Below are 21,458 nucleotides of genomic sequence, written 5' to 3' on the forward strand. Positions count from 1 at the left end.
AGTCTAGCTGAGGGACCAAGAAGGATCCGCTCATCCTCTGTGAGCTTCTGTCTAATGAGAGCCCCTTAGGACTGGTGGGAGAATCTGACACAGATAGAGAGAGAGAGAGAGCGTGTGTGTGTGTGTGTGTGAAAACTGCTTGGTAAACTCTCAAACATCGTTCAGCCCACATTAAAAAAAAAAGATTTAATTACATAAAATCTATCCTGTCTCCAAACTTTGCAGGGAAGGATATGAACATTTCTTTGACAAACTCAAAGACCATAACGTCCCTGTGTTCATCTTCTCCGCTGGTATTGGAGATGTCCTGGAAGAAGTGATCCGCCAGGCCGGGGTCTACCATAATAATGTCAAAGTCGTGTCCAACTTTATGGATTTTGATGAAAACGTAAGTACACTCCATTACCCTAGCTGCGTGTTATAGGGAAAATTGAGTCTGGGAGAGCTGGGGTCAGATAAGGTTTTTAATAAAGTAAATGCATCAGCCTGTTCTCTACTGAAAGGGCAGAAAAACCACAGCAGGCCACTCGGGTTGTTTTGCCAAATAAAGACTGGTCATTTCTTGATGCTGTGTCAGCTTTGGAAAATTGTACCAAAGCTTTTTACTTAATTTGAAAAGACTCGCTCTTTGTCTCTAAACTAGAGATGAAACATGTCAAGGGTGAGATAGGAAAGCTTCTTCCAGAGGAACTGACTTTCTCGAACTCAAGAAACTTGCTGTAGTTTGGGGAGGAAAGGAAGAGTAAGAATCCTGCTGTCAGACTGTGGGCTTTTTAGTACAGCTGGATAAACCAAGGTAGAGAGAGATGTATTAAGCACTTAGCATGTGCTAAGGCTGGGAGTGCAAAGACTAAACCCACAGGCATGCCCTCAAGGAGCTCACATTCTCCTGGGAAAGACCCACCACCACTCCCAGGCTGATCTGGAGTCCCAGGGTAGGGCAGGTCACTGGGATTCTCCCCATAACTCCACCTCCTGTGAATTTGGGCTCACCTCTCTAAGTGCTTTACAAATGACAGTGATACAGATGAAGGAGAGATTCCCTGTGTGAGGGAAGGCTAGTGGTTCCTGTGGTGTGGCAGTTCCCACCATGCCTTGGTGGAGGCCAAGATTCCTGGGCCCAACTCTCTCCTAGGTTAGCTAGTCTGGTCCTGTTGTATCACAGAGCTCTTCTGTATGAACCTTCCTGGCCGCCTCTCCCAATATCCACCCACTATATACTGCATCCCCGAAAGGGCTGGGCTGTCCTTCAGAACAGCAAAGCAGGCTGCTCATGGGGGATCCCCAAGAGAGGAAGGTGTCCCTCTGACAGATAACATCTGCCTTTTCTTAGGGGGTGATTAAAGGATTTAAGGGAGAATTAATTCATGTATTCAACAAGCATGATGGCGCCCTGAGGAACACACAGTACTTTAAGCAGCTGAAAGACAACAGTAACATCATCCTCCTGGGAGATTCTCAGGGAGACTTGAGGATGGCGGATGGCGTGGCCAATGTGGACAACATTCTGAAAATCGGTTATCTCAATGATCGTGTGAGTATCCAGAACCACAATGTTCCTTTTGCTCATCTCTCTCTTAAAACTGAAGGCCAGGGTGTGATTCATGGGGTACAGGGAGGGCTCCAGTGCTCGTGCCATGGAAGGGGCTGTCCCGGGCTCTGGGGAAGCCTATATTCAGCCTGTCACCATCACTGCCCAAGGTTCATTTCCAGAGAACAGAATAAATACAGGATGTTATGGCATCAGTCAACCAGCAAGCATTTGTGAGCACCTACAAGGAGCCAGGTCCTGAGGATACAAAGCCCTGCCCTCAAGGACCTTACGTCCTGTTGGGAAGACAGCACAAATACCTATTAGTGATTACAGAATATAGATACAAAATCAATACCACGTCTGGGGAGGGAGATGCGCAGCACACTAGCAGCTGGAGGAGACCTGGAAAGGCTTCATGAAGAATGCAGCTCTTGGATTGAATCTCAAAGGAAACTGGCATTTCCGAGAAGCCCAGGTGAGAAGAAAGGGCATTCCAGGCATCGGGGTCAGCCGGTGCAAAGATGTGGAGGTGGCAGATGAAGTGTCCTGCTTGTAGGAGAGTGAAAAGGCATCCCTATGGCTGGTACATGTGGTGCAAGGACAGCCAAATATAAGAAGCCTGGAAAGGTTAGTAGGGGCAGGGGACTCATATCTTCCCCATTCTCCACTCCTACAACCCTTACAGCCCTCAAGCTGGGTCCTGGACTCCTCTCACCTGGCCATCCTCTGCTAAGCTACAGAGCAGGTGTAAGCCTTATTCCCTTTCACCTCAAAGACCAACTAGAAAATCCCCTTCGAGATATTGGAAGCCTTTGATGGCCCAGCTCCAGCTGCACTGGCCCCTGGCTGGCTCCCATAGCTGGAATGCTCTGCCTCCTGGCTCCTCCGGCTTCCTTCATCCCACATCCTTTGGCAGGAGTCCTTTCCAGGGCCCTCGTGCACTGCCTTCCCCGTGAGACTGGGCTGCCAAGGGGATCCACCTGGATCTTGTCTGTGCCTGCTTGTTGGCACATTGTCTCTCTGCATTAGACTGTGACCTCCCTGAGGGCAGCGCCTGTTTTTGCCCTTCTTTGTAAGGTGCTTAGTGAAGTGCCTGGCACATAGTAGGACTGACAAAATGCTTGTTGACTGACTGCCCAGCGGAGGAGTTGCTACTGGATCCCCTGGCCTTTCCCAGGTATTTTTTTTACTAATGGCAGCAGAGTCAAGGCCTCTCATCCAGTGAATGCCAAGGTGGTTCCCGTGGGTATGAGAGGAGGGGGGAGCTGTGTTCTAAGTCCCCCTGGGGGAGTTGTTCCATGCCTCTTAACTCCAATTTTCCCCCATTTCCACGATGCTGACTAAGTGAATGGGCTGCCTCGGGCCGACCAGTCCCGGCCTGAGCCAGAGCTCTGAGGCCCAGCCCGGCCTGCCAGCCACTGACTGCCTTATTTCTCCTTTCTTGGTCCCCAGGTGGATGAACTCTTAGAAAAATACATGAACTCTTATGACATCGTTCTGGTAAAAGAAGAATCCCTGGAATTGGTCAATTCCATCCTCCAGAAGATCCTCTGAGGAGCACAGGCAGGAGGCCTTCCTCCCCAGGACCCCGAGGAGGGGGCGGAGGAGCGGTTCTGGCCTCCCGGGGCCCATCCCCTCCTCCGACCCGGGAGGCGCTTCTTCCCATCGCTGGACTCTCCTCTAATCGTATTCCAAATAATACAGTGACTCCATCAAGAGGATGCTTTGAAACAAAAGTATTTTCACCTTCCATCACACTCCCCACCACAAATTGTAATAATTTACACACACACACTTGAAAGCCACGTTGTGGACACAGTTGCCTCCTTCCCCTCCTTCCCTCCCTCTTCAGAAGTGGACTGTATCTTCATTCAATCGTGGATGTTTTAAGGAATGTTTTTACCATGCGTTGTGATCACCAGGGCCTGAGTCGCACATGTTGTTACACGAGATGATGCGCGGGGGCGTGAGTGTCTCCTTTTTGTACATTTTGCCTCTTCTCTTACTGATCAGGGCAGCCTTAGCCAGGTATCCAGATTGCAGCCTGGGGCAGGATTGACTTAAAGTCATACGGCTGAGCTTCCTAGCCCGATTCTGTGTGTTTGGGCAGGCTCTTTAAAGGCCAGCCGTGGTACCTCTGGAGAAAACCCTGGGGCTGGGCCTGGGGCCCGGTCTATATGAGAACACCAACAACCAGCAGTTCAAGGTGGCAAGAAAAGTGTTCAAATTCAACTCTTGATGGAACAGAAAATGACCAGTTTCTCTGGGGTCAGGTAATCATAGGATCATGGGTCTAGGACTGGAAAGGAACCTTAGAGACCCTCCCATTTGACTGAGGTGGAATCTCAAGCCCAGAGCCAGGATCTGTTATCAGGTTCCCCAGATCCAAAGGAAGTGCTTCCATCTCTACTGGAATGGCAGCTGGCTTTTTGGACTGAACCATTTCAGAATTCAGACCAAGGTTCTGTGAGCAAGGTGTGGTCACCAGTTCCTGAAAAGTAACCCTCCTAGGGAGGGTGGGGAAGAGGGGTGCAGGGAGTAAGTGAATTGTCTGTCTTTTCCTATACAGAAAATGTAAAATGGGGACAGTCTGTTTTCTGTTGGCTTAGCCCCAAGAAGCATCAGTCTGTGTCAGGGCTTGCCATATTCAAGGCATGTCCTCGTGTATCTGGTATGCCCTGGCCGGCCCTCCATACCTCCCTATGGAAATTAAAATATTCTCCTTTCCAGCGGATGGTCATCATTGTCCCGTTTTTAATTGGCCTGACTTGAAGAGACCCCTTCACAACCTGAATCGGACTGGCCAAACTGGGGATTTTGAGCAGAATTGTCCTGAGGGTTCCATCCAGGTGCAGTGGGCAGGAGGCCAAAGTGGGAACAAACTTCCAGCCTCAAAAGTCTTTGGAGACTCCATGAATTCGGACAGCCGATACAGATGAGTGGAGTGTCTAGCCTAATTGGCAAAAAAAAAAAAAAAATAGAGAGACAGCCCCACTTTAAGAACTGGTTTGATTCGAGAAGTTTCTAAGTCCTTTGAAATTCAACAATAGCTTTTCCCCGAAATGGTGGTTAGGTTACCAAGTCAATGCAGATAATTGTGTTTGAGCTGTAATGTGCCCTGGAAAGAGGCAGAAAAGGTGCTGATCAGAATGACTCAGAATAGGGCAGAAGATAAATTTAAAATATGCTTGAGTGTTGGTGCATCAGACAAGATCTCATGATGAGAGATGTACACGAACTATGCATGTGTGTGAAGAAGCATTGAACGTGGCCACTCGGGGCTCCATCTTTGGTGCATGGGCTGGACAGGGACTGAGTGCTCCCCCACACACACCCCCGCAGCCCTGGAGGGCAAGTGGAGGACTTCAGACAGAAGCTTGTTGGGGCAGTGATTGAAGGGAGTCCTAGAGAGAGCCAGATGGGAGTGGCCTTCGAGGCTCCACACTCTCCTCCTTCATCCAGCCTGGGGCCAGAATCATTTAGGTCATGTCACTGCCCTGCTCAGAAGTCAGTGGCCCCCTAGGACCAGCAGAGGAGGGGGAAATCCTTTTGACTGGTCTTCATAGGATCCTCCCCCTTTGTCTTACAGAGGAGGGGACGCCAATAGGATCCCAGCTCTAGAGCCGGAGGGGACCTCAGCAACCACCTGATCTGTGCTAGGTCAGATGTGTCAGGCATGTCCGACTCTTTGTGATCCCATTTGGGGTTTTCTTGGCAAGGATACTGGAGTTATTTGACATTTCCTTCTCCAGCTCATTTTACAGATGAGGTTATGTGACTTGCCCAGGGTCACACTGCTAGTACATGTTTGAGGCTGGATTTGACTCCAGGCCCAGCGCTCCCTGCACTCTGGTGCCCCCTAGTGGTCCTCCATCTAATCCACCCTCTTTGTCTTCTGGATGAGACAGGGGTTATCCGCCCCAGGTCACTCAGGTAGTAAACATCAGAGGTGTTATTTGAACTCACATCCTGGACGCCAGAGCCACCGGTCTTCCCACCGTACCACACTGCCTCCTAAGGTCCCCCCAGATCTGATATGATCAGGTACCTACTGCTCACTAGCCCCAAAGCTGGGAAGACAAGAATCAGCCCAGCCCTCAGGAGCCGCATCTCCGGAATCTCCCCCTGCTCCCTCACAGTGGTCAGCTGAGCATCTCTAGAGTGGCCAAGGCCTCGGGCCCAGGGTCAAGGTCAGGGCCCCTAGGCCACCAGACCTCTCTGAACCTCAGCTGCCTCATCTGTCAAGTGGGCCTGGTGACCATAGGGACGGGCTTGTGGAGGATGATGCCAGGTAAACAAACCCCGAGTGCTAAGGAAGATGGGAGCTAGGTAGGGGCGGGTGGAAGGGGAAGCCTGGTCTGCACGACTACCTTGTGCAGGAGTTAGTGCACAGTGTTAGTGTCAGGAAGGCCTGGGTTTGAATCCCACTTCAGACACCTACTCATTCTGTGGCTCTCAGCATCTGGAACCCCAAGGTCCCTCCCACTGTCAGTCTCTAACTCTGCCCCAAGTTTACTCAAAGACAGCCCTCTTGCACTGGAATTTGCAAAGCACTTTATGCATCTTATCTCATTCCACCCTCATAGCTCCAGGGAGCACCGGGGAGGTGGTGTGGGTTGTTAGTTTTGTTGGACTCTTCAAGACCCTGTTTGGGGTTTTCTTGGCAGAGATACTGGAGGGGTTTGGCCATTTCCTTCTCCAGCTCATTTTACAGATGAGGGAACTGAGGCAGACAGGGTTAAGTAACTTGGCCAGGGTCACACAGTGTCTGAGGCTGGATTTGAACTCAGGTCTTCCTGACTCCAGGGCCAGCACTCCATCCACTGTGCCACCTCACTGCCCCACTAGGAAGATATTTGGTGGGTTTTTATCCCCATTGTTACTGATTCACAAAAAAGGTAAAGGGGCTTTCCCAGGGGCACAGAGTGACAGAATTTGAACCCAGTTCCTACTGACTCCAAACGAGAGCTCTTTAACCTGTCCCACCCTGTGTGGTTGCACACTGGCATTCTAATTACAGATCACGTTTATGTGTTTGTTCAAACTGGAAGCCTAATTGAAAAAAATAAAAACGGCATGTGTTTCAATATGTCTCATTCCTGACTGGCATTCGCTTCTTCCCTCCTGCCTTTTATTCTGAATCTGGGCGATTTTGCCCTAAGATGAGGACAATGGCTTGAGGAGTCAGAGCTGAAAGAAAGCAAGTGGTCCAACCTCCCGTTTTATAGATGAGAAGATGGAGGACTGGCCCAAGGTCACCTGGTAAGTAGCAGAAGTAAGATTTGAACTCCGATCTTCCGTGCTGCTATCCTGGAGCTGGTCCTTCAGCAGGGTTCCAAGTTTTCTATCCTCAATTTACTCGGAGAGAAAGCTTTTTTCTCAAAGGCTGGACACTCACCTGGGGCCTTGGCCTTGAGTCACATGAGCTGCTCTCAACATTCCCAGCTGAAGCGGGCCAGACCACAGAGGAGGAAGGAGCTGGGGGCCAAGACTTCCACCATTCCGAGAGATTAGTAGCTGTCCCATTCCACACCGATAGTACAAAGAGAAGAGACGTTCCAGATTGTGGCGTTTCACAAAACCTGGGCCAGACAAGCTAAACTTGTCCAAAGGTGCAGTCGGCAAACCTTTATCGAGCACCTACTATGTGCAGCAAAAAGAATGGTAGCCCCTGCCCTCCTTTTTTTTTCCTGGTTTTTTTTTCCTTTGGAGGGGGGAAGGCAGGGCAATTGGGGTTAAGTGACTTGCCCAAGGTTACACAGCTATTGTGTCAAGGGTCTGAGGTCGGATTTGAACTCAGGTCGTCCTGACTCCAGGGCTGGTACATTCTAATGGAAGAAAACAGGAAGTAGGGGGAGGGAGAGTGTGCCCTCCCAGGGGCAAAGTTCAGAGTCCAAAGCAGGGCCGGAGGAGGAGAGGAGGTTGCAGTCCTGGACCCTTCCTCATGGATGTTCCCAGAGGTAGTCACCAGTGGGAGGAGGGATGGTCCAGAGTAGGAGACAGCTGAGCAGGAAGGAGAAACACAGGCAGGAAACTGCCTCGGTCACTTCCTGCCGTGCTCTCCCAGGGAAGCAGCTCGGCTCCAGGATGCACAGCATCATCCCACCCAGGGAGCCCCAGACCCGGTTCTCCCATGCATGTACCACCTCCTCCAGGCCTCCTCTTCTCCTTCCCTCCCCTTCTCCTGAAGCCCACCAGTACCAGCACCACGGCACCCCTTCGCAAGGAGCCTGGAGTCAGGCAGCAAGCACAGCTAGAGGCTGCTGCCTATTGGTGGTGCCCCCGGCTGACCTCCCTCTCCACTTCTGCCTCACATGCCCTTCAGGTCATGGCCCAGACCCTATCCTATCTTCAGTCACATTCATTGGTTCAATAAACATTTAGTAAGCACCTACTATGTGCCAAGCTCTGTGCTGAGCACTTGGGGTACAGAAGAAGGCAAAAGACAGTCCCTGCCCTCGAGGAGCTTACGATGAAGAGGAAGAATGAGGAGGCCTGAGACCCCATCGAGGCCAACCCTGTCACTTTGCAGATGAAGAGGCTGCGGCTGGCCACGGTTAGTGACACTGCGCTCCCACAGGGTGCTTATCCTAGCCTGACCACAGCACCTTTTCCAATGTGGCTCAAGCATAGAATGTGAGGCCCTGGAGGGGAGGGCCGGGTTTTCTTTTATCTTTGTAGCCCAGGATGGTGCAATGGGGAGCAGAGAGAGGAAGACCCGGGTTCCAGTCTCACTCGTGAGGCGCTGATTGTGTGACCCTGGGTGAGTCACTTACACCCTTCCATGCCCCAGGCAGCTCCAAAGTGTCCTGTGCTGAGGGGGCCCCCACTCCAGGACCTCTGCACACTGAGGCAAGCCCAGCAGGCTCCTGCTGCTGGTGCCCCCACAGGGGGAGGTTCTGGGGGCTGTCACATGAGTGACATCATCGCACATGAAGGATGCTGGGAGGGGGGAGGGGGGAGAAGCAAGGCGAGGATGGAGGCAGAGTAAAGGGGAAGGAGGGCAGCTGTGCATGGCTCCCAAGCTCCCACGAAATTGGAGAATGTCAGTCCCAACTCAGAGGCAGCTCAGTGGTGCCTAGAACCCAGAAGGCCTGAATTCAAATCCACCCTCAGACTCAAACCATGTGACCCTGATTCATTCACTTAACCTGTGCCTCAGTTTCCTCAACTGTGAAATAGGGATGAAAGTAGCCCCAGGGGTGTTGTGAGGATCAAGTGGGGGGATATTACTCAAAGTTGTACAAGCCAAAGAGCTCCAGCTGTTCTTGTTGGGCTCGGAAGAGCTCTCAATGCAGACAGAAGCAGGGCGTCCGAGGAGGCGGGCAGGGCCTGCAGTGAGGGGAAGAAGCAGAGGAGAATGAGAAAGGAGAGGACCATGATCCTGCTGGAACCTAAGATGGAGGGGAGGCTGCTGCCAAGGAAGGGGAAGAGGAGAAAGCGGAAGAAGAGGAGGAGGGGAAGGGGGAGGGGAGGAAAAAGAAGAGGAGGAAGGGGGGAAGGGAAGGATAAGGACGGGGAGGAAGAGGATGGAGGAGGAAGGTGAGGAGGGGGAGAGAAGAGGGAGGAGGAGGAAGCAGCTGCTGGTCCTCCAGAGAACCAGGGAGCAGAACTCACAGCTCTCAGAGGAGAGGCCACTGTTCATTGACCCGTCCTGTTCCTGGGGCATGAGAACCAAGGCTCCTGGTGGACCCAAGTACCCCTCTGGAAGGAAGCTGTGCCAATGATGAGGAGGCCCAATCTCCATACCTTCTCACAGCCACCTACAGAAGGCCAGGAATGCTAAAGAGAGAAATTAATTTGGGAAGTGACCCACAGTGATTGCCTTTCTGGTCTGCAGTATAGAAGATGATGCCAGCTCCCTGGCCAGAGATGGAGGCTGCAGAGAATGTGCCAGGGAACTTGGGATCCCATTGATCTTGGATGGCAGACACCCACCTCTCCACACTGCCTGTCCACTCCCTGCAGTGCCGTCCAGAGCAGTCACTCAGGCTGCTGGGGCCCTTTCTAGCTTTCTCTGATATTAGGGAGGATTCCAGTGGCACACACTTGGTGCACTGGAATCAGAGGACCCGAGTTCGAATCCTAGTTCTGTGACATATTACCAGCGTGAGTTCATCGGAACTCTTAAGATAACCTCCTTAATGGCATCTCCCCCTCAGAACTCTCAATGCCAGTTCATCCTCCATTCACCTGACAAAGGTATTTTCTGAAGGTGAAGATCTGACCACGCCACCCTCCCACACCATAAACCACTCATCACCCCAGGAGCAAACATAAATTTCCTGGCCCCACAATCCATCTGCACACTGTTCCTCGCACTGGCTTCTATCTCTAGTGCCCAGAATATCTTCTCTCCTCACTGAGCCTCAATTACCCAGCTTCCTCCAAGACTCAGCCCAAATTTCATCTTCTACGGGAGGCCTTTCCTGGCCCCTCCTGATGCTGGTGCTTTCCTCTAAACTGTCCTTCATCTGCTCTATAAACATAAGGGATTCCTAACCTGGGGTCTCCGGATGGCTGAGGGAGCCATGTGCGGGGACGGGGGCAAAGGTGCCATCATTATATACACTAAGCTCTAACTGAAATAGGTCATTTCCTTCAATCATTTAAAAACCTTATTCTGGGCAGGGATCCGCTGGGTTCCACCAGACTGCCCAAGGGATCCATGCACAAACCTCCCCATCCAATTCTCAGATTTAATTCATACAGTGTCTCCCCATCAGCTTGTGAGCCCCTTGGCAACGGGTTTTGCCTTTCCAGGTATCCCCAACACTTGGCAAAGTGCCTGGCACACAGTAGGTGCTTAATAAACGCTTGTTGAAGCCCCATCTGGGCCTTATCTGCAAAGGGAGGAGGTTGCGGGTGTAAGGCCCCATCCAGCTCCAGCACTCTGCTCCACACAGGCCATCCATGAGTTATCCAGTCCCTTCACCGTATACCCTTGCCATCTTTTCCCATCATGCATTTTTTTTACGAAATCCTCCAGTTCTTGGTACCCATGAAAGCGAGCTCGATAAACATCAGTCTTCCCCTTCGCTGCCATGCTCCCAGGCTGCTTCCTCTTTAAAGGCCTCTCCCGATTTGGGATGGATTCCTACCCTACTGGGGGAAGCCCTAAGGCCTCATTTTAATGGCCTTCATCTAAAGCAAAGCATTTCCTGGATGAACTAGGAAATTGTAATTCTGCCTTCATAAAGCAAAGAAGTCGAGGTGAGATCTGCGCCCTTGGGAGAAAGAGCCGGCCACCAGCATTACATGTGTGCTTTCTATCTGAAACCAAGTTCGAGAGGGAGCTGGGCTGTCTCTTCCCCCTGAAGTTTCCAGCAGTGGTATCAGGCATTGTATTTTCTTAATTAGAACCCTCTGAATTTCCAGGGAAGGAGCCTCCACATCTGCCGAGGGGCCCCAGGAAAAGCAGCCCCCTGCTTCAGGCCTGGTAAGCCTTCTGAAAAACAAACGGATCTCAAAGGAAAAGAGGACCAGGCTCTTTCCCCTGCCCCCACCTCCGGTTTTCCAGCAGCTCAGCCAGAGATCCAAGTCTTCTCTGGCTGAAGTGAAACATAAAAGCTCAGTTTTCTCAGAGCAGCACGGTGAGTCAGTGTGGGGCTGATTTCTCTTCACTGCTGCACCAAAATCCACTGGCATTTACAAACATATCCAGGGTCATGAAAAGTAGGAAAGGCGAGGCAGGATTGGACCCCCAGTCCTTGGACCCCCAGCCGTGGCACATTCCCCACTGTACTGCTCCACCTGGTTTCCTATATATTCTATGAATTATTCCAAACTTCACTCTGGGCCTGGAAATCATAGGACTTTAGAAGTCGATGAGGAAACTGAGTCCCAGAGGAAGGAAGCCACCCTGCCAGGAAGGGGCAGAGCCAGGCCACTTCCAGGGTCTGTTTTCAGGAGTGATACCTTGGGAAACCCAACATCCAGTGGAGAGCCTGTGTTGGTGATGAGCATGCAATGTCCTCATTCACCCTGCTAGGCAACAGCTGGCATCTGTAGGGAGCTTTATGTTGGGCACCGGTGGGAGCTCCCTGGGTGGGAGGTGCTGTGATGGAGAGCTAAGCAAGGCCACACAGCACACAGGGGCATGAAGACAGGTCCAAACCCCACTTCTGCTCTGGGCCTGCTTCCTCATTTGTAAAATGAGAGATCCTACAAGATGACCCCCAGGGGCACTAAGTCTTTGACATCATGATACCTTTGGTGAGCAAAGTGGTGGAGAAGGTGTCAGTGAGGCCAGAGCTCACTGTTGAGAAGGGGGAGAAGGCACCCAAACAGCCCTCGGTGACACACAGTGTGGTGGAGCCTGGTGGGGAGTGGGGAGGGCTGAGCCCCAGAGGGGAAGGGGGAGGCAGCAAAGGCCCAGGAAGGCCTGACATGGTCCACAAATGAGCCATGAATGAGTGTTGCCTCAGTCAAACTGAGACCTGGGAAAGGCCTTAGCTTTTAAAAGGCCAAGGCCTCCTACTGCATTGGGGCCATCTCCAGTCCTCCTGATCCATATCTGACCACTGGACCCAGATAGCTGGTCACTTTGCACAGCCCTGCCTCACTTAAAATCCAATCCACTTGCACATCATAGCATCACCCCCTGGATGTTATTGGTCCTCTTCAAGAATGAAGGACGAACAACTGGGAGTAGCATGAGCTGCCCCACTGCAGACCCAAATGGCCAGTTCCAGTTGGGCAATGCAGCTCCTTCCTTCCTTTCCTCCCTCCTTCCTTCCTCTCCCTCTGTCCACATAGGGAATCATACTCTTTATCTGCAGAATACTGCTCAAAGGAATATAAACTGTGATCACTAAAACCTAGCAAGATATCTTGGGGTTTATGGGCTGGACTTCTTTTTTATTGACAATGCCTTAAACCTAAATTACTCTTTCACTGATTGGCCAATAACAGGTCCCAGCCCAAGCGCTGCTGGGTCATTTTTTGGGCTCCGCTGGCTCAGAGGGAATGTAAATAGTAATTGTTTCTGCTTGGCCAGAAACCCTGAGGGTCTTCCCTTCCCAGACTTTTTTTTTTTTAACTAAGTAAAAGAGGCCATTCTCTGCCTCATTTCTTACCTAGCCTTAATTACTGAATGGGGATTGCCTCATTCAAACTGAGACCAGTTAAAGACCTTAGCTTAAAAAGGCCAAGGCCTCCGGCCGCATACTGGGCTATCTCCAGTCCTGATCTATATCCCACCACTGGACTCAGCTGCGGAGGAGAGAGGCTGGTGATTTGGCACAGCCTGGCCTCACTTAAATCCAATTCACTTGCACGGCATGGCATGAGTCACTGATGTCACTGGTCCTCTTTGAGAATGAAGGACAATGTGGATCACGAGCTGGGCCTCGAGGACGGGCACCTGGCGCTCTCCAGCATCATCAGAAAGGGGTGAGGAATGGATTCCCTCCCACCTTGGGCACAGGAAGTGTTCTGGGGAGAAGGAAACCTCACAGATGAACAAGGGACCTCTCTGTTGTTCCTTTTTATCACGTTTTTCATTCCTTTCTGAGGGAGCAACCCCCCCCCAAAAAAAAAGAAAATGAGTGTTCCAAAACAACCAACTTCTGGGGCTCAGCAACTCTAGCAGCTTCGAGGGAGGCTCTTGGCATGTAATTAGTTGTTCATTGATCCTAAACAAACATTCTGATTGGTTCCGTTTACTATCTTGAGCCAATCGTAACTGAGAGAGCCGAAAGTGCCGGGGGAAAATGAACACTCAATAAAGGCTGTTGGTGCCTCAGTGGGAAGCCCAAGGTCTGAGGTCCCCCTTTCTAGCCTCCCCCCAAGCTGCAGAAGGTGCCCTGCCTTGTTCTGCCTTTGCTCAAGCTGTGCCCTTTGGAATGCCCAGGTCACCGGGAGGCTGTCACCAGTAATATCTGGGACTTCTACCCTTGTGCTCACCAGAAAAACGCCCTCCTCAGCCCCCGACAGATTCGGCCAGCCCCATCGAAGGCAGACTCCCAATAAGACACACAGCCACCAGAGAACATTGTTCACTGTTTTATGTAACAAAAAATCTGATCTCAGCCCTCGGGGCATCAGCGAGTGCCCAGCATTCTCGTGGTGCGCTCTTGAGTTACCCTGGGACAAAATACCGTCCTATAGTCAGATAAAGCGCTTGCAGGCGGCCTTGGAGGCCATGGCCTTGGGCCTCCAGGAGTGGCCAGCGCTCTCACCGCTTTTCGAGATGAGGACAGGCGCAGCAGAAGGGTCAGGAATCATTCACACTTGTTAAAGAGAAGAGGCTAAGGACAGGTGGGTGTGAGGGCTGAGGGCTTTCTGCTTGGACAGACAGGCACCAACACACAGCTGGTCTGGGACAGAAGGCAGCCACCCACCTGGGGTCTCTAAGCTTGTACCAAGGGTCCCCCAAGTCTTGGTGCAATTGGAAGCGTGCACTAAGCCTTGCGGGACACTCTGGTACCTGTGTCTCCCTACACTCAGCCCCCTCCGCCATCCCTGTATTTTATTTTGTGCATTTAACCACCGGATTGTGGAGAGGTCCATGGGCTTCCTCGGGGCTGGGGCACAGCAATGGGGAAGTGCCCCTGCTTTAACAGGCGCAGAGAGCTCCAGCCCCAGGATTCCAGCCCCCCTCCCATCAGTGGATGACCCTGACAGGCCTGCCCATGGAGCTCCTTCTGACCCGCAGGACTTCAGGACCAAAGAGGCCGTGCAGCTGCTTAAGTGGGAGGGCAGCAGGCAGACTCTCAGGATTGCAGGCGTCTTATCGGGGCTGACTGATGCCCCGGAGGGGCTCTCCTCTGCTGACTTCATACATCTAGAGAAACCTTCTAAACAAATGGAAACTGGAAGTTAGAAATTAAAAGCCAAACAGTCTTTACACAGCAGAACTCTGGGCTTTATGCCCCTCTTCACGGCTCTCTCCTTGGAGCCACATGATGAAGGTGCCAAGGCGGCCCCGCCGGGCTGGGCACGTGCCGCCCCCCCCAGCCGCCCCGCCCTTGCCCTCGGTCACAGCTCGTCGTGTCTCGCTTCCTGGTCTTTCAGCTTGAACTCTTCGGCGGTGACTTTGCCGTCTCCGTTTCGGTCCTGGTTGGTGAACATGTTCTTCACGATCATCTCCGCATCGAAGCCCGGTGCCAGCTTCCCCTTGCCCGATGCCACCTGTGCGTGGATGTATTCTGAGAACTGTGGAGAAAAGGAGGCGGGGGGCCTTCGTTCCACAGTCCACACCGAGCCCACCCCTCAGGCCGGGACAAGTCACTGCCTCCACTCCCTCCTCTGTAAAGGCTGGCTCTCACCCTCCAAAGGGCCAGGTGGCCATCCCGGCCCACCCCGAGGCCGCCCCCAAGGGCCCTATCCAGCAGGCAGGGGCCACCTCTGCCCGCTCACCTCCTCCAGAAGAACCTCTCCATCCCCATTTTTGTCAATTTCTTCAAAGAGGTTGGGGGACACCTCCTCATTCCAAATGAACATGTAGCCTTCGGGCAGGCCGGACACCAGGTCGAGAAGCTCGATGTCAAAGACCAGCACGGCGCTCCCCGGCACTTCTCCCACTGTGGGGGCAAAGGGCCTCGTCAGGACTGCCCCCACCCAGGGGCCAGATGCAGTCAGCTACAGGGAAGTTCTGGTACGGGAACTCCTTCCACAGCTGAGGGAGCTTTTAGCACAGGAGACTGAAGACTGAACCCTAAGTCAGGAAGACCTGAGTTCAAATGCGACCTCAGACACTTATTAGCTGTTTGACCCTGGGCAAGTCACTCAGCTTCTGTCTGCTCCAGAGTCCTCAACAGTAAAATGGCATCCACCTCATGAGGCTGTTGTTAGGATTAACCTGGATGGTATTTATAAAAGTGCTTAGCACACAGTAGGTGTACAGACACTTATATATAAACGTTTCTTCCCTTCCCTCAACACAAATCACAACCAATCTGTCCTAAAGAGCTGCCGAATGCACGCAGAGATGGAGTGGATTACTCGGGGCCCAGAGCTAATAAACGCCAAGTCTGAACCCACAACCTCCGGACTCCAAGCACAGAACTCCACCTGCTCAGCCCTGCTCTCTCCCAATTAGCAGGCCCCTGCTAAGTACCCGAGAGATAGACTAACAGACCAGGCCTGGTCCCCCAGGTGCTTACATGCTGACGCACCACTTGACGAAACGGGATCACAGGAAGACATAGGGAATACCTTCACTGGGCACCTCAACCTCCCCAAAGTCAGACAAACAAATCCCAACCAGCAAGAGGACTGGGGAAGGGGGACGTTGCGGGCCTTCCTGGACTCCACCACTCAGACCTCTGATCCAGTCCTTAATCTTCCAGGACTTCTTATTTGAACAGAGAATGTCTGGGAGCACTAAAGACCTTCCCCGTCATCGGCCCACAGCTCCAGGAAAGAGAGGGGCTCAGCCATGTCCCATCCCACAGGGATCCCCAGGACTGCCTGCCCCCCAGCAGTTGGTCAGGATTGTGGCTTCAGGAGGTGAAATTCATCTCAGCTAAACACTCTTTTTTTAAAGGGGTGGCTACAATATTTACAGGGCAAAGCTTCAGGAAGCTTATTTTAACCAAATGCTAGATTTTTTAACAACTTTCAATTTTAAATGGAAAATAAATTAACATTCTAAACACCATACTCCTTCCCCTTCAGAAAGGAATGAAAAAAGTGATACCCTGGAATGACCCAAAGAGGTCAAGGTTGGTTTCTTTGCCTTACCCACTCCAGCCTCCCCATAGCCAAGGTGGGGGGGGATGACGACCGTCCGTTTCTCTCCAACGCACATGTCTCGGAGCCCCATGTCCATCCCCAGCACGACCTGTCCCGATCCCAGAACGATATTATAGGTTTTGCCCAAATTAAGTCTGAAAAATGAAATGGAATATTCTATGTTGGCAACTTGCAAATCTGTTAACAAAAAAAAACAAAATCTGTGGGAGTGCTCCCCTGAGGACTCTTGTATGGTATTTGTTGCTGTCCTCATGAAGCTGTCCTCAGACCCAGACAGAGGGCTGGGCCTCAGGGGGTCATCACACAGGAGCCGTGTGACCACTTTTCAGGGTTTTTCGGGGGGATATTCCTATTTGGATAGACAGACGTCCCTCCAGCACCCCAAAGGATGTACTCGGGCTTCCTGGCCACAGGGCATACCCTGCCTGCCTCAGTGCCACAGGCTCCTAGGCCCCCCAGTCCCACAGCTCAGGGGGCTTCCTCTCAGTCACATAACCTCTCTCAGTCACATAACCTCTCTCAGCCTCAGTTTCCCGATCAGTAAAATGGGGATGATAATAGTAGCACCGATCTGCCAAGGCCACTGTGAGGTTCAAGTGTGAGCAAATAAGCAAAGTGCTGCCGACCTCGTGGTGCTGCCTTCTGGCCAGCTGTCCTGTCCCTGATCCCCAGGCCCCTCCCATCAGTCAACAAACATTTATTAGATGCTGGAGGTTCTAATGGAAGTGACAACGTGCAAATCAGATCATAAGCTCCCCGAGGGCAGGGGCTAATTTGGCTCTTTTTGCATCCCCAGGGCTCGGCACTGTGCCTGCCACATGGCAGAGGCTTAATAGATTAGTTACTGAATGAATGTAAATAACCAGAGGTATACAGAGTGGTCGTGTGCCAGGGAGGGCATCGTACCTGCAGAAGGTGGGGTCAGAACTGAGTCTAGAAGGTGGCCAGGAAAGCCAAGCGACAAAGGAAGGGGAAGAGAGAGAGGAGGCGAGCAGCCCAGATGTGGGGGATAGCCAGCACCAAGGCCTAGCACTGCAGAGGAGGTGGGCACAGGCTGCAGCCCAGCATCCCCCCCAACATGGCGAAGCCTTCCTCCTCCTCCTCTCCCGCCGTGGCAAGAACACCAGAGGAGCCCGTCACTACCTCCCATGATGGGGGGCCAGTCCGCCATCTTTGTCCACTGAACATTTCTCTGATGACAGGCCATCTGGGCAGTGTGTGTTGCCCTCTGCTGCCTCTCCCCATGCACCCCACAACTGTTCTTCTGTTACCTCCAAAATTTCTAGTGAACGGATTCACAGTCACACAAGAGGGGCAGAAACCTGGAGGTAAACATCGCCAGGCAGTTCCCCAAAGGCCTAACTTGTCCATCGGCAGTGCCTGTCCAAGATGTAGAGAGATGCCAAGGACAAGCTCCACGGGACGTCCAAAACAGGACAACAGGCCTCTGGCCTTTCCTGGGGGATGGTCAGGCCAAGCCCGTTTAATGGGTTACGGACTTGGAGGAGCGAGCACAACCCATAGCATTCTGGTAGCTTCAAGGAGTCCCCTCTGACCCCTCCTTGTGACATGGAGGTGACCTTGGGTTCTCGCACACTAGGCCATTGGAGCACAAGCTCTGGCATCATCTAACCTGCTGAACAATTTCAGGTATGTTCCCAGATACAGGCCAAGTCTCCTGCAGAGAGGGCCAGGCCTGGGGTCAGGAAGACCCATAAAAGGCCCCGCTCCCCAGGGCCAAGGGCTCACTCCTTCCACGTCACAGGACCGCAGAGTGGGCAAGGACGTCATCGGCTGCTTGGTCCAATCCTGGCCTGCATCCTCCCAAACAGTGGCAAGGGGCCACGTGGCCTTCTTGGGGAGATAGCAATGATTTCCCTGCCTCCTCTCCCATAAGCTCTCCCAATGCAGGTTAGCCCCGGGAAGTTCAGGGCCCCCCCCCAGCCCTTGAGGACCAGGGGCGGACCCAAACCCTGCTCTTGCTGGTCCCTGGGCAGTCCCTCTCTTTTTAGACCCTGCTGTCTCTGTTCCCAGAGGAAGAAGACAGAAATCCTCCATATCCATCCAACATCAGCTTCATCATTACGCTGTCCCAGAGATGTGGGAAGGGCTCCCCCTCCAAGGTCACGGGCCTTCGTTCTCTGAACCTACCGCAGGGACCTGACCACATCCAAGAGCCCTGCTGCCCCCACACAACAAATCTGCCTCTGTTATCCCTCTCCACAGCCCCCAGAGCCCACTCACGTGGAGTCCAGCTTCGTGCCATCCATGAGCGAAGCATTGTAATGATACTTGAGGTAATCCCCTTTCTTGCTCAGGATCGAGCAGTTGTGGGGCTTGTAACGTGAGGTGATGTTGACAGAGTCCGAAGGGTTGTGGAAGTCAATGATGTGGATGTCAAAGACCAGGACAGCAGAGCCAGGGATGTTCCCTGCAGACAGAGGAGGACACGTGGTGGGAGCAGAGCCAGGCCGAGCCTCACCCTCAGGGGGTCGGCAGGTAAGGAAGCCTGGGATACTTAATGTGCATGTCAGGAGGCCTCCTGGGACCCCTGGTCTGTACAAAGGGACAGGAGCAGGAGGGGAAGCTCAGGGTCCCAGAGCAGCCAGTTTGGATGGAAGTGAGTTTGGGGCGATCGGCCTCAAAAGGGAGGCCTGAGCCACGTCATGGAGGGCTCTGTGGTTCACGGTCAGACGCAGGCTGAGGGAAGGGCACTTGGGCGGCTATGAAGGGGAGGAAGAGGAGGAATGAGAGGCTGGGGGCAGGGAGTCCCAGGAGGAGGCCACTGTAAGGCCAAAGTCCATGAGGGCAAAAGCTTGGAGCAGAGAGATTATGAAGGCAGAATCAACAAGATGAGGGAAATGATTAGACTACGGGGGAGCTAAAACAGAAAGGGAAAAGGATGACACAGAGCTCCCAGATGGCGGCACTGCAAGGATGCTGAGTTTCCACAGAAACAGGTAAGTCTGGCGGAGGGTGGGTTTTAGGGGTGGGAAAAGCTGATGGGGTCTTCCTGACTTCATTATAGCACAGGAGTCAGAGGAGGAATGGAAGTTGTTCTGCAAGCCACACCCCACCTCCCTTCCCAGCTGACCCCACCCCAAAAGGCAGCCCCTCCCTCTGCCCCCTGGCCCAGCCAGGAACCCCAGAACCCTGGATCTGGTGCTGGCTCCCCACCCCTGAACCATGCTAGAGCACCCCAACCTCAGGGAGGGGGAGGGACCCTTCCCCCACTGGCTCAGCAGGCTATAGGTGCTGTGTATTCTCCAAAGGGCTGCTAAACACCTGAGCAAGGGAGGGTAGTGGGAGGGGCTCCAAGGACACCTGCAGGCATCCCTGGTCTCATCGCCCAGCAACACAGAGCGGGACAGGTTGCCAGCTATGAAGAAGCTGGAGGAGCCCACAGGGGCCTACCTGGGCCCAAACGCAATTGCTCGTTGAGTTCTGCCCAGCACCTGACATTGTCTGAAGGGAGAAAAAGTCCCCAGACAACAGCTTCCCCTTTGCCCATCTCATTCCATCTTGTGTCTCCAGCACCCACGACAGCAGCTGGCACACAGTAGGAATTTAATATATAAACGCTATTGCCCAGCTGCTTCTTTTAAAGAGGAGGGGAAGGGAAGTGGCCTAGAAGTGCCTCCTCCTTCGAACCTGTGACTGTGAACAATCAATCAGCCAGCATTTTCCAAGTGCTTCCTCTAGCCCATGCACCAGAGATGCAAAGGAAACAATAAATAAATCCTGACTTAATCTGAATGGGAGAGACGCACTGCAGGTCAGTAGGTACCGCCAAAGCACACACACAGGAAATACAGTTGACCTTAGAGGGGAAGGAGCAGGAGGCCAGGAAAAGCTTCCTGAAAAAGGTGATATCTGAGCTGAGATGAGAAGGAGAGGTGAGGAGGGAGAGCATTACAGGTAGGAGCCACTGTCAGGGCAAAAGCACAGAGACTGGAGATGGACGCCGGAGCACACTGTGACTGGATCACAGGAAGGGCAGAGGGAAGAACCTAGCAGAGAGCCCTTTGTGTCTGTGTTTTGACCTGGAATGTGGCTCCTGAAACACAACCAGTTGGCCCAAGGACACGAGCTGACCTGGGGAAGGTCTTTGGATAAAAGCAGTGCTCACCTCGCCCTTCTTCTCCATACCCCAGGTGAGGTGGGATGGTGATGCGGCGTCGCTCTCCGATGCACACGCCAAGCAAACCTTCGTCCATCCCGGCAATCACGTAGCCCTGCCCGATGTAGGTGTCAAACGTGCGGTTCCGTGAATAGCTGGACAAACATACAAACTGGCCTGGTCAGGAAGCTCTCCCCTCCCCCAACCAGGGTCACAGGACTCAGCTGGGAGGGGCCCACCCCCACTTTCCTGTGAAGGGCGTGCCTTGTCCAGGGTCGGACCTAGGCCTCAAACCCAGGTCCTGATTCTCCTCATTCTACAATCCAAGGGCTGACTCTGCTGCACTGACTGGATGGAGGGCCTGGGCCCCAATAGAAGGCATGCCAAGCCAGGAGGATGTGCTGCCCCAGGGTCTGCAGGCCCAGGCTGGGCAACCACTGGCCTGGAAGGCTGCTGCACCTATCTTGGGATGAGGGAGCCAGATGGTCCTGGAGGTCCCTGCCAATTTGAAAGCGCTGCGAGTTCTACCCTCTTCCAAAGCTGGAGCCGATGGGGTACTTGGGTGCTTGTGCTTGGACCCTAATTCTAACAGCCTCTGCTTGGGTACCTGTGCCTGCATCTCACTTCCAAAACACATTCAGTTCTCAAAACATATTCTGTCCCAGGCAGTCTTTCTCTAACTAAAGGGCAGCGTGCCCCAGGTTATCTCTGCTCCTTCCTAGTAAGCAGCTATGCCTATCTATAGATTGATTCCTGGATGCTGATAATTGACTGTACACTGAGTCATAACCATATTTACTATTTACTGACCTTTCTAATATGTATCCTAGACATAGTATTTTGTTTAACAAGACATTAGATGAGAAACTACATAGAGATTCCCCTTTAGCCGTGACCAATAGTAAACTTAGTGACATTTCAGAGTCAAAACCACACCCCCTAGTAGCCCCACCTTGGGCTAATATGCCTGTGCAGTAGATACAAAAAGTACATGTTCCTTTAAGAACTGACCACCCCTTAGCCACTCCCTAATCCCACCCCAAAATACCTAATTGACATGTTTCACCCCTAAATCTCTTACAAAAGCTCTCCCTGCACCCCGCT

General features: G+C 52.6%; 2 protein-coding genes across 4 annotated transcripts in view; one reads left to right on the forward strand and one right to left on the reverse strand.

Annotated features, from left to right (window-relative positions):
* Positions 1–6,625, forward strand: part of NT5C3A (5'-nucleotidase, cytosolic IIIA) — a 79,685-nt gene extending 73,060 nt beyond the window's left edge. For 2 of the 3 annotated variants that reach the window (XM_036738783.1, XM_036738784.1), the window contains 3 exons: positions 226–388; positions 1,334–1,534; positions 2,987–4,549. In XM_036738783.1, coding sequence (XP_036594678.1) covers positions 226–388; positions 1,334–1,534; positions 2,987–3,088 — 466 coding nt within the window. In that variant the 3' untranslated portion in view covers positions 3,089–4,549. Of the gene's footprint in view, positions 1–225; positions 389–1,333; positions 1,535–2,986 lie in introns of all 3 variants that reach the window. The other variant, XM_036738782.1, reaches the window with a different exon arrangement.
* A 6,902-nt stretch (positions 6,626–13,527) lies between these two features.
* Positions 13,528–21,458, reverse strand: part of FKBP9 (FKBP prolyl isomerase 9) — a 37,772-nt gene continuing 29,841 nt past the window's right edge. Inside the window, exons 6-10 of the mRNA XM_036739388.1 lie at positions 20,364–20,509; positions 18,479–18,665; positions 16,223–16,368; positions 14,897–15,060; positions 13,528–14,692 (exon numbers count right to left, since the gene is read on the reverse strand). Of these exons, the coding sequence (XP_036595283.1) occupies positions 14,516–14,692; positions 14,897–15,060; positions 16,223–16,368; positions 18,479–18,665; positions 20,364–20,509 (820 nt within the window). The 3' untranslated portion in view covers positions 13,528–14,515. The remainder of the gene's footprint in view (positions 14,693–14,896; positions 15,061–16,222; positions 16,369–18,478; positions 18,666–20,363; positions 20,510–21,458) is intronic.

This window comes from Trichosurus vulpecula, chromosome 9 (assembly GCF_011100635.1).
Source record: "Trichosurus vulpecula isolate mTriVul1 chromosome 9, mTriVul1.pri, whole genome shotgun sequence".
Lineage (NCBI taxonomy): Eukaryota > Metazoa > Chordata > Mammalia > Diprotodontia > Phalangeridae > Trichosurus > Trichosurus vulpecula.